This window comes from Tauraco erythrolophus, chromosome 5 (assembly GCF_009769465.1).
Source record: "Tauraco erythrolophus isolate bTauEry1 chromosome 5, bTauEry1.pri, whole genome shotgun sequence".
Lineage (NCBI taxonomy): Eukaryota > Metazoa > Chordata > Aves > Musophagiformes > Musophagidae > Tauraco > Tauraco erythrolophus.
In genome coordinates, this window is record NC_141469.1 from 37,761,686 (window position 1) to 37,774,859 (window position 13,174).

General features: G+C 35.4%; 1 protein-coding gene across 8 annotated transcripts in view; it reads right to left on the reverse strand.

Annotated features, from left to right (window-relative positions):
* Positions 1–1,670: 1,670 nt before the first annotated feature.
* The window catches only part of PROM1 (prominin 1), a 62,309-nt gene continuing 50,805 nt past the window's right edge, over positions 1,671–13,174 (reverse strand). For 3 of the 8 annotated variants that reach the window (XM_086611456.1, XM_086611454.1, XM_086611453.1), the window contains 9 exons: positions 12,989–13,060; positions 10,287–10,379; positions 9,057–9,118; positions 7,403–7,475; positions 7,256–7,324; positions 6,587–6,679; positions 4,940–5,055; positions 3,792–3,860; positions 1,671–1,689 (listed from right to left, as the gene is read on the reverse strand). In XM_086611456.1, the coding sequence (XP_086467582.1) occupies positions 1,671–1,689; positions 3,792–3,860; positions 4,940–5,055; positions 6,587–6,679; positions 7,256–7,324; positions 7,403–7,475; positions 9,057–9,118; positions 10,287–10,379; positions 12,989–13,060 (666 nt within the window). Of the gene's footprint in view, positions 1,690–3,791; positions 3,861–4,476; positions 4,514–4,939; positions 5,056–6,586; positions 6,680–7,255; positions 7,325–7,402; positions 7,476–9,056; positions 9,119–9,496; positions 9,515–10,286; positions 10,380–12,988; positions 13,061–13,174 lie in introns of those variants that run through there. The other 5 variants (XM_086611452.1, XM_086611451.1, XM_086611459.1 and 2 more) reach the window with 3 other exon arrangements.

A 13,174-nucleotide genomic window follows, 5' to 3' on the forward strand; every position in this document is an offset into this window, starting at 1 on the left:
GAACATTTCTCAAATTAAAATAGAAACTTTTAAAAATCTGCAGTTCTGAACATTACATATACACATATGCTACATACTGTCAATTAGAAATGTTTCCATTTATGACCTAAAACCGAAAAATTTAAGGTTATTCCAGATTGAAGACTGGTATCACTTTTCAGCATTTCCTTAAAATTATATGAACAATTTACATGATTATCCTTATTTTGAGCCAATGAACCTTGTTGGAAACAAAGTTAACAATACTGATACATGAAGAGACACTATTTTAGATGAACATACCCAATTACTTCACCTACCAAAATGTTTTACACTAGTAACATACATACTTTTGGCCTTGTTGATGAATTCTGCTGTTAACTAATTCAGCAATGCAACTGTATGCCTAAATTCAAGGCAATAACTCTAATAGTACAAACTTCAACTCCAATTGCTAAAGATATTGGAATTTCAATATTGGAAATCATAGTTCGAAATTATTTATCAAAATAGCATCACTGCCCCCTGAAAGAGCCACAGTTTAACAGTGATACTACTACGGACATTACAGAAGTGAGTGTGAATTAAAAAAAGGGAGACAGAGAATGTAAAGCATTCTAAAAATCACCAACATACGATGTCTCTCATGCTCTTTTAGAGTACTACTGAACTCCAGAAAGCTTAGCTTTTTTTTTTCTATATTATGCATCACGTACACTCCCAACCCTCCCACCCAAAGAGTTTCAAAACAAACTTCTCCAAAAAGTCCCTTTTAGGTCTATACTGCAAAACCCACTAAACATTAAATAATTAAAAAAAAGGAGAAAACAAAACTGCAACTGAACTTTTCGGAGACACAAGGAGACACTGTGGATCCCATTACACTTCAAATTTAGTCCAAAGTGGTTATTCAAGAGCACCAAATAGCAACACTGATCATGCTGGTAAATTCATTTGTGAAGAGTATTATACAATATTAAAATCTTAACTAAACACTTGTAAGTTTAAGAAAAACGTATATACAAAAGTCTCTGCATATAAAATGTATTTTTATGTAAACGTGTATGTACTGTATTTAACACAAATCAACAATTTAATAACTTGGCCAATTGTCAGAGGATTGCTAGGCAAAGGCTGTTAATCTAACCAATTTATATACTGTGATGTAAGGTAGAAAGCCCAGTGTAAAAAAGTAAAAAACCAAAAAACATTTTCATTCAAGCCTTGAACAGTGGTATTTGAGAGGCAGTGCCTTGATCGCAAAATATTCTGTACAGTAGTTTATGGCATAACATTCAATGGTACATTTGGGATTTACAGTACGGATGACATAGAACAAGTGGCTCAGGATTTCGAAGATGAATGCAAATGCCAATACGCTTAGAAGAATAATGATATATTCCTGGTAGAAGAATCTCGAGCTTCATTTCTATAGCCTGGAAATAATCACAAAAACAATTCAGGAAAATTTGATGAAGACAGAATTATAATGTAATTTAACCAGAATGGAGGCATAGATTTTCATATGAACAGCTATATGGTCTAACAATGGTTTTTTTTTTTTATTTTTAAACCTTACAGCACTCATGTTACAGAAAGTAGAACGGCCTTCTTAAAAATAATGAAGTAGTAACAGACTTAGAATTGACTTAAAATATTTATTACTTACCCCTTAATGTTTCCAGTATGTGTTACCACTGTTCCACAGAGCTACACAAGAAAAAACACAAACCAAAACCATTGTTTTCTTTTGCCCACAAATGAAACAAACATTGTGTCCAACTATGGTGAGACAACTCAGTGAGCACAAACTGTTCTCAAACCTTTACCTATTTAATCAAGAATTTCTCAAACAAGAGGAAGTAGATTCGTGGTTCTGTCCACTAACCTTTCTGGTTATCTTTGTTTCATGATAGAAAGAAATGCTTGGATTACCTATGCAACACCACTCCTTTGATACCTTAATCCAGCCTCCAATTTTGCTCTCACAAAAATGGTGGCAGCATTTGAGGTTATTTGTATCTGCGACATGTATATAAAAACACCTCTGAGAGATATCTATACAAATATAAATATACCTCATATAGATCTCATACTTGTATTCACATGTTGTACTTATAAAGAAAGATATTTGCATCTATTACCAGCAAAATAATCCACCTGACTTCAAAAGACAGAAAAAACCCTATGGGATTCCTTACACCTGCAAAACTACAGGTGTACAGAGACCTATTCAAAGTCCTATCTCTCAAAGTACCTCTCAAAATTATTTGTAGAAAATGAGAAAAAGCAAAGATAGCATAAAAGCAAAGAGTATGCTGAAATGAAAGTGGAAAACAAGACTTTATTGCTATGGGAATCCCAGGCGGAGAAATTCGAAGCATGCATCTCATAATTAGCAGTTTTTCAAATTATTTCAGTTAGCACATCAGAAGATAGCTTTGCTTCAAACTGAATCCTTACATTTTATTATGGAAGCCCATTTGGAGTAACTTAAGATTTAGGAAAAGGAAGTCAGGACAGAACTAGTGGGTCTTTGTTTAAAAGATTATTTTATGTTACTAATTTTTAGCTTATTTAGGAACACTGTATTAAACTATTCATCAATCACTGAAATATCACAGAGAACATGCTATGAACTTCAAAAGTATTAATATTTGTATTAAAGATTCAAAGATCAGACAGTGCCTTCTAAGGCCTGAGCAATTATTAGTTTCCTCTCATATAAAGTATTGGAAGTCCTTAAAACTGAGAGTCCTTAGATATGCCAGTGGAGAGCATTTTTGAATTAAACATCTTGTAGGTTAACTTAGGGAGTGCCCTTAATTTGCAGAACAGACCATAACAATCATGATCATAAATATCACCAAAAACCATCATTACACAGAAATACTTCCTTCCAAAGAAAATGCAGAATCAAGATTTGGTCAGTGAACAATTATTATAAAATACAGTTCTAATAAATAATAACATACAACTGATGCAGTCAGAAAATCTGGCAAGACTTCCAAACTTTGAGCTCTCTTGGTATTTACCCATCACTGAAAGAACAGTGATATCCTACTTCTCTGCCAATACTCAATCTATACTTGCAGTCATGAAGTTGCAAGTTAAGGCACAGTGAGCTACAGATTTCAATTATAAATCAGATCCTTCCTTAATCAACTTGGATATTTTGGAAATCCAAATATTGAAGTTGTGGGACATCTTATGTTATCCCTATGGAAACTAAAAGTCTCACAACTAGCTAAGGTTTTACCACACAAAAGTTGTAGATACAGAAAAGAACTCAAACATCCTCCCTTTTAAACATGAATTCCTTGTTTTGTGCTGTTACACTAGGTCTACCCATGCAGAAACACCATTTTCTCTGTTAATGTTTTCTGCATACCCTGGATCATCTGCCTTTTGCAGAGGAAAAGCTCCTCTCCTCACCATCAAAAAAATAAATCAACTCAGAAGTAAGAATGCATCCCACCCCATCACTTGCTACTGCTATCAGAGTATTTTAATATGTTTATAAATTTAGGACCACCCACTGTGCTAGATAAATACCTAATTGTCTGGATTTTGAGATCAAATTTAGGCAATTGCTTTGTTAAGATGCTGGAAATTACTAAAATATCTGCTGTTATGTGAAGAATATTTGAGAAATATAAATCATACAGCATTCGCTATAGTGAGTAATCATGAAAAAAAGTAAATAGAGCATTAAGTGATTCACTTTAAAACATGCAGAAAATTGGATAGGTGATTAATATAGCAGATTAAGTAAGGACACATGAAGGCATGCAGTTTCAGACTTGGTTTACCTTGTAAAAACAGGATTGTGTATACCATATAAATGCTCTTTATGATAACCATTATTACCATTTTCTGTACTGTAATAAAATAAATACACCAAGAAAGACCATGTTAACTATAAGATGTACTATGTACAGTATGGCTTCTAAGACATGTACATGGATGATGGTATTATATGCAAAGATAAACTGTGTCTGTACAATAGAAGATAACTTTTCCTTTGTAACATTCAGGAGCTATGGCATAATTATAATTTTATATTTTTAATATTCTTATATTCTCCAAAAAGTAACTAATTATTTTGGAAGTCTTGTTGAGTTGGATACTCTAATATAAAGTCTGGTGAAACAGAACATGTTACTTCTTTTGAAGTAACAAGTTACATTAATAATATAACCCCTTCCACCTGAATAAAATAATTTTAACAAATACCAGCAAAAACGTCTTCATGGGTATAGTTTCAACACTAAAAAACATAGAAAAGGAGGGGTAATTAACTAGACACTAATAAGCGAGTAATTTTAGCTGTACATGCCTGTTTCTGCTCTTCTGACTTGTGAATGTGTAATGAAAAATGACTGGTGTGAAATTTGAGAAATGCAGTGCACAGGCTAACTGAACAAGGAGCAAAACAAAGAGTAGAAAAGAAAACAGTAAAAACAAAACCGATGGGAAAATATGTAAGAACAGTTATCATAAAGTAAAATGCCAAGTCCCTGAGACAGAGGAACTGCAATTGAAAAAGGAAAGACTGGTTAGGAATAACTAAGACAGTAAGAAAGCAAATAATTAATTCAAGAAGATTACAAAGCAGGCATAATTCACCTTAATGGGCTACTTAGCAAAGCTAATTACTTGCATATTTGGAAGATATTTATATAAATGCTGCACATGAAGCTCTGAAGACCTCATTCTGAGATAAGTTTCTCAAAGTCAGAGCTGGCAGTATCTGCAGTCGCAGCAAGTCAAGGCAATCAAAGCCCACCTGCATGAAGCACTTTGCAGGCACCACCCCAAACCTGCAGTATTTCCTAAGAACATGCAGTTCTAATCTGACAGCACAGAAGATTTAAGGACTATAGCGCCTTCATGTGAGACACTAGAAAAAACATTTCAATCCATTTGCCATTTAGCTTACTTAGGAGTATATACTTACTCATCATATACATCCTCTGTATCCATTCTACGATAGTATTTGGAGAGTTTTACAGCAAAAATTATGGCAGGAATTAAAAATATTGCAGAGCCTCCCAAACCAAACCAGAAGGTATTCTGAAACAAAGTAAAATCCAGGAAAAAAAGATCACAGAGAAAATTTACCAGAAAAGTACTGAATCCTTGCTTCATATTCTAAGCATTGTTACTGGAAGAACACAGTAGAAACTAGTGCCATTGGCCTTGTGAACCTCCTGAGGCTCCTTATACTAACGTGGAACAGAGTACGCTAAGCATTGTCAACGTGAACTAAAGTAAGACCACCATCGTCTTACAAATGTAACCAAAAAGGAGTATGTCCAAAGTTGCTCTAAGGTACACAGCCATAATACCCTAAGAAGTTATTTCAATGTAGTCAGCCTTGGTCTAGAATGTAATTTTGTGTCTCTGCATTACTTTATTAGCCACATTATTTCTTTTTCCTTCCTTGGTATTTTAAAAGTAGTTGTCTCTCTTGTGGTTCTTGTCAATATCCGAGTTTCCAGCACTTTCTCGAGGTAATTTTTAACTTGCTAACAGCAGCCTGTTTGTGTAACTAATTTCATTACCATACAGTTGAACTGAGTTATCACCAGATGTTAAAGCGATGATTTTTCAAATTTGATTTGTGTTGGCTGGAGGCATTTTGACTTATAAATGACTCAGCTAAGTTCTACCACTAGGAAACCTCGGTCCATCTACCACCAGATGGTTAGTGGCTACACAAAGGAGAAGAGAAGCTCTGTGACTTATGAGATAATCAATGAGTACAACACAATTCTGGCAGGTTAGGAGGTTTCACGGTTAAGCATTATCAAGGTTAGAGTACTTTGGCATTCATTATTTGCATTTACTGTTAGTATGATTAGGACATGGCTAAAAGTGCCACAAAGCTAAATAATAGCTAGGAGATGTTTTAGGTGGTTTCCAGGCACGTGGTTTCTTATTCTTTTTTTAATGCATGCTGTCCTCTTTCCAAACTCTTTTGCAAGATGAAAAAGCCAATATTACCCTTATATACTGCTACCAGTCATGCTCAAAGTCTCCACTGTACAGGAGTGAATCAAGATCTGTTTGCTACAAGTAGAGTGATAAAAAGTCCCTTTAGCTCACTGAGGTTTACCAGATTCCAGGAAAGATATTTGAGAAAGTTTTCCTTGGTATTTCTCAGTCACTTCCTGACCCCACGTCATCCCCTTAAGTTAGAAATGATTATTGTCAAAACTTCAAGTCTTTATGCTTTCGTACTTCAAAGTGGTTCAGAATCAAACAACCAAACTGAAATCTACCCTTTTCAGAATTTTTATTCCAAACCAGTAGTACTGTATTTATTTTGCAATTCAAGTTCGAAGAGATTTAGTAAGAACAGTTAATTTTACAGAATTCTTGCTAATAGAAGCGTAAGTTTAATGGGAACCTAAAACAAGCCCAGCACTGGTTTGGCTTTGGACTTGATCCAGATCAGAACATTTCTTCCTTTAATAACTTTGGATGTGATACTTCATTATCATACTTCAGAATAGTCTAGCCAGAATAATTAGATGCAGATTTATGTTCAAAGAATCTCCCTTTGATGCCCCAATTTTGAGTAACAGAAAATATTTCTTACCACAGAATCAGTTATATAGCTGCATAAAAAAATATCTACTGCTGTATCTATCACATTGGCAATAGGCTTGCATGCTGCTACCTCCATGGCAATCTGAAAGACAAATTAAAAAAAAAACCACCACAGTTAAAGTATCTGACAGAATAAAATAAGAATCTCAAACTTGCTTACAGTTACAGATACTGTTTACTAAATTGTTATCTCTCATCCTATCCACATTCAAAATAAATTCCAGTGGGATATGCTATCAACTGAACATACACATCTTTAAAACATCAGTTTACTTTCTCAAGGGCTGCAGCTGAAGAAAGGAAAATAAAACAAGATGATAATGACATCAATTTGAACTAAGCAAGGTCAGGCTCAGTGCAATATTAGCACAAATTGTAGATTTCAGGCTAGCTCTGGAAAAATGATACTATGTTAAATTTGCATTTTATTCCCATCAACACAACTCATCATTTCTATCTACTTCAAACACAACAAAACTATTTATAGAAGACATCTTCCCCTTTACAATAAGTACAAATATCTTATAAACTGAAACCATAAAACATACTATCAATATAACATTTTTCTTATTATCTTTATTATTATTATTTAGCTTTTCAATGTTTGCTTTTTTTTTTTTTAAATGCAGTTTCTCTCAATGAAGTAAATGCACCTTACCGACTCCTTGACCCACTCAATGTATTGCTCAAAGTAGCCAACTATGGTATCCATGTACTTTTTTGTCTCCTAGGAACAGACAAAAGTAAGTGAACCTTTATCTCCATGACATCATAAATGAATGTACTTTAATCAAATAAAGCTTACCTGGACAATAACTAGAGAAGCATTGTTATTTATGAGAAGCTGGGCAGCATTAACAGCACCAATGACATTTTCACCTTAAGCTGGAGAGGAAGAGACAGCATTTAATACAAATAAATCCCTTCACACCGTTACAATGGCTCTGCAGCCATTGTCAGTAACCTACTCCTCTTGATAAACCAGCATCACTGTCCCAACAAAACATGCAATTCCAGACAGAACACGAATCTGCCTAAGAATTCATGATTATCTGACAAAAAAATTCTCTCAGTACTAAAATAGGAAGGTGTCAGTGGTTATGAACAGTATCTTTTTCTGGAACCTGTGTAACATTTATATACTAGACCAGCTTTTTCCTCCATTCTCTTTCCTTTCCTTAAGTGTAGAGATACTTTCATCAATGCTTGTATATACACTACAGACACACACAGTGTACAGGAAGAAAACAGTGAGCCAGATTACATGATTATCAGCTAGAATAGGCTGCTAATCAATATCCAAAAGGATTGTGACACTTCTTCAATATATGTACAACCCCATAAAGTCTCTCAAAGAACACACACAAAGGATAACGTACATACATTTCAGGATAACATCCTGAAACTGTAGAGATGTTTCTTAAATATACTTAAGCGTCAAATATCATCCTTTTCTTATCAACACTTTAGTTAGAATCATAGAATAGTTAGGGTTGAACCAGGAATGGTTATTATTATGGTCTTATCAGAATAAGGTTATTAATGGTCTTATTATCAGAAGCCAGGACCATCCAGGTTCAAACCACAGATTCTGAAAGAAATCTAGCTGGTCTGCTGCTGTGGATGAGTGGAAAACCTTAATGGGAAGAACTGAGGCAGGTATGGCACATCCAGCTGTTGTGACTATGACTCCAGAGTGTCAGCTAGCGTGGCTGGATTCTTGCTACCAGAGGCAAGGCAGGCTGGTGGTGACAGAAAGCTTTCCTGTCAAAAAGTGACCATCCTGTTGCTTATTCCCCCTAGTCCAGCAGAGTAACAAGGCAGCTGGTCTCATTGTGGTGCAGGCGCTAACTGCTGCTTAGAGGCAAAAGTGGGCTGCCCTGGGGAAGCCTCTGTACAGACCCAGCTTCCCACAGCAGGGCTGAAGCTGCAGAAGCAGGAAGACAATGTGTACAATGGTAAAGAAACAGGCCTCAGCAGGAGCTGGATGTTGGGCAAGAGGTGGTTAAGGATATGAATCACAAAGCTCTCTTTCCTCAGTTGTAATTTTGCATTTTGTTTCTTGGTTGTCCCCCCCCCCCAAGTTTTGCAGTCGACGATTACAGAAAAAACTACTACATTTTTAAGAACACGAATAACGTAATATATGGAACTGTACTGAAGTCTATTTTATCACGTGACAATTAAGTTTACAATTCATATGGCAAAAAATATTCCAAACGTTCTTTTTTTTTTAAAAAAAACCCTTTTCTTCTCCTCAATAAGGAAGGGAAACCCAGGGTAGAAAAAGCTGTGCAGAAGAGATCTCATCTAAATCCCTGTTACTACCTCAATGCTTTACAATCTCTTCCAATAACAGAACAGCTAGGAATACAAAAAAGCCTTACTGAAAATATATGCCTTGCATATGTGGCGGATGGATTTAAAACACATTAAAATGTTCCTGTTGCCAGAAAGAAACGCTTACCATAAGTTCAGATGATGTCCTCTTCAGTAACCTAATGCTCTGATTTAAAGTGCTCTATTAGAAAGGAAGGGGGGGAAAGGAGGGGAAAAAAAGATTCAAGTAATTACTACAGGTAAGAGCCCACTTGTTCTGACATTATATGCATGCTTTGATCCTCTATAGATTATTTTGTTTCTAATGCAACATATCACATTGTATATAGTAACAAGAGTTGTATTAAAACTAACATATTGTATTTTTAATCGTTGAATCAACATTTCACTGACAGCACTATGTTATGAATTGCATACTGGAAGGCTTCAGATTTAACTACGGTTAGTAGCAATAAACTGAGTATGATTTATTTGCAGTGAAGAGAGTACAGTTAAAATCAGAACCAACTGTTCAGAGAATTCTTTCACTGTGCAATTTCAGACAGGAAAAAGCACTTACCCTAGCTTTAACATATTTCTTGACAGTCAGTTTTGTAAAAGGAAAAAGAGATGAGAATAATTAGGAGTTAATTAGGAAAGAACAGCATAGAAACAGCGTGGAACAGAAGACCTAATGCTTTCCTACAAGTAGGCTTTGATAGGGGCAGAAATACTGTATCTGATGCTGAGATAAACTAAAAGTCTTCACATTATGTAGAGGAAAAACCAACAACTAGCATGTATGAAATTCACAGCTTGATACACTATACAAATCAGTGCCTGCCAAAATCAGGCAGGAGCAGTCCATCTTTTACATCATCTTTAGCTCATATTTTCACATCTTTTATAGCATTGATTAAAAAAGATTTTTCTTTGGCTCTAAACACTACTACTGTAAGGAGTTTCCAACTCCAATACTGTCAGGAGATGGCTAACTCCTAAAAATAAAGCATGAAAGTGATAACTGCTTTTACTACTGAAGACAAATTGTAAGCAAAAAGAAAATGAGTGATTTAAGGTTAGAATTTTGTAAAGTTCCCCTCTGCTTCCACTTTTGTTCACATATCATCACAAACAGATACAGAAAAAAACAGGGAAGAAAAAGCTCATGATTTTAGACAGTTACTATATTATAAGTAGGAAAACTACATATTAAACACATAGTTTAACTACATTACTCTTCAGTGACACAATGCAAATGCAATCTGTGTTTATACAACAGCAAAAGTCCAGGTTTCTAAACCGTATTTAAGAGATTTAGAGATTCACATTTTCTATAAATACGTTTTAATATTGCTTTAATATTTTACCATAGCTTGCTCTAGTGGAACGACTTGCTGGTTATGAATCATTCGGATGTTGTTTGCATGTCCTTTTAAGGCATTTTCCAGTGCTCCTTTTGGCTGAAAAAAATGCAATTATGCAGTATTGTTCAGTAGCCTCAAAGCTTTCCAACAAAGCAAAAAACAATGGAAGTTCCACATTATACTCATCCACTGCAGAACAGCTGATGCTAACAATAGGATACGGCAAACTGAATTCCTCAACAGAAGGAGGGGAAAAATCACCGCATTAATAATTCAAATGTCAGCAACCAAAACAGATCTATTATAGTACTTTTCCAGCTATAACATTATCAGCACAGATTTAACTGAAGAGAATTTTCACAAGATACACTAAGCCATCTTAAATACAGAAGAGCGAGCACATCCTCCTCTCACTCGCCACAAGCCAGACTTCATCACAAGAACCCTGCAGCGCAGCACCACAGCTGGGATGAGCATTTCCCAGTCACGGGTATTTGCTTTTGTTTCAGCCACTGTGGACATCACCCTGGGGCGCTCTCTGCCTTCCGAGGGACGAAGAAGTTCGAATATTTTCAGCCAGTAACTTGCAAAGGCATCTGTAAAGGGTATTTTTCATTTTTGTGCTCCCAACTTTTGGTGAGAAGATAAGAGTTTGTGCCCTGATTTTCCAGTCCAAATGCCTGTCTAGAGCTCATGCTTGTTGTGAAATGCTGCAAAATTTCATTTTACTCTTGGAAATACACCTCTTTTCTGTTTCCTTTAGGTAGCAAAATCACTTGGCTCCTTGCATACACACTGAATACGCAATAAATACACACGGCTAACTCCATTTAGGAAGTGTAATAATGGCAGACCTCAATGCTCAGAAATCTGTTTGCTTCCTCTGTTGTGCTGACAAGCTGAATCCACTTACCTAATAACACCTAGGGGTGGTATTTCTCTCTCCTCTATACCCTAACCCCTTAGTTTGATGCCAGTTTTATTCCATTTGCTCCTTCCAATGTAAAAACATACTTTCAATTTTGTGTAAGGTGCCAGAAAATGCAAAGTATACACTCAAAGTTAATTCCAAAAGTTTTAAGTTTATTTTTAATTGATTGTTCTTGTAAACTTCAAGAGCTATCACTAATAACAAAGTGGGATTGTAAAATATCCTGGAAATCAGTATCAATTTTGAAACAGTCTAACTTTTGTAATGCATTGTATTGTTGTGGTTTTTTTGTGTTTTTTTTTTTTTTTTTAAGATGTTTCATAGATTACACTAAATGGCATCACAAGGAAGAAATTAAAATGTACACTGTGACAGTAAACACATTTAATATTGTATTTTTCTTTATCTCTTCTATGAAGAAATTACTCTGCCTGATCTATTGTCAATTCTAATGCCTCCTTTAGATTCTATTACAAAAAATAAAGAAAAAACAATCTACCCTTACGGAGCTATGTAGCATATACCTTTAAAGAGACACCTCAGAGACAATTCTATGTAAGATAACATCATGTTTGAAGAACTTCAACTTTCACTTAGAAAATAGCCCCAAGACAACAGCAAAAACTCCCCACCTGTGTAACATTCAAAATGGCACAGTAAAAATGAAAAATGGAAGTGAAGTGTGGCCAATGCTACTGGTATCTGTCCAAGGCAGCAGAGAACCTACATGAGTAAACAGGCAATGTATGGCTCACCCACAGTGCTTTTTTTTTTTTTTTTTTACAAAAAAAAGCACAAGCAGCCTAACCTTGACATGAGTGCACATGTGGCAGAAAAAAAAATAAAATGCCAACAGGTGTGATCAAATTATGCAAAAAGCTGGAGTAAACACACCAGAAACCTCTACTGCTGCCCTCCTCTCCCTGAAGGACAGATGGATATTTGATAAACTCCAAACAGCAGTCTCTCACTGCTGTTTGTGTCCCTTAGTGATCCAAGCAATTGTAATACGTGCGCAGCATAATTCTTTCTCCCACATTGCAATGCAGGAATCTGTCTTGGGCCAGTGTCCAATCTATGACTCTTATTTTGAAAAATAAATAGAAAGTGACCTTGACATGCATACGAACATATCAACTGAATATTCAGTCTGTTAACACAACCATGTCATTCTGCAGATTCACTTGCGGGCAATGTTGTAGCTACACCCTCTGACCACTGTCCATCGGACTGCATTTAAAACCCCCTTCAGAGCAGACAGGATCTCTTTCGTGCTTTCTCCCTCCACAATGGAGCCCCACTTCTCATTAGAGCCCTTATGAGCTGCCACAGTATTAATCTTATTGCTAATTGCAAAGTCTTCTGCTCACTAACTGAAAGAAAATTAATTCAAATCATCTTTTCCATCATGATCTAACCAACTTTTCTTCCAACTGGGACCCTAAAATATAGACAGCATCACAGGAAATACTCGAACAGAGTATTCCTCTGATTTCTTAAGCAAACAGCGGAATTTAAGAAGTTACACTTCCAAAGCAGAAATTGTCCAACAGTTAGCATACAGAAATCAATAATTACCAATATTAAAAATATAGCTCATATACAATATTATTCTTGAAAGTTTTTCCTTATGTGACAATGCATCATGTATGTAAGTGTCTGAAGTACAAGAATCCTTCCACAGGAAGTCTAAATAATTGGCTACGTGTTTATATTTATGTAGTGTATAAACAATACAATGTCATGTATTATTGTACTAGTGAATTAAACTTACCAGCTGGTCTGCTCTTGCTTCTAAGTCATTAGCAAATGACAGAAGATCAACCTTGGTAACACTTTTATTGATCTGAAACAAGATGTGAACAGCAGGGAAAGAAAGAGAGTATGTTACTATTGCATATACAGACTGCTTGCACTTAACTATACCACCTACTCAGTCTAGCCTTTATTTCTTTAAATG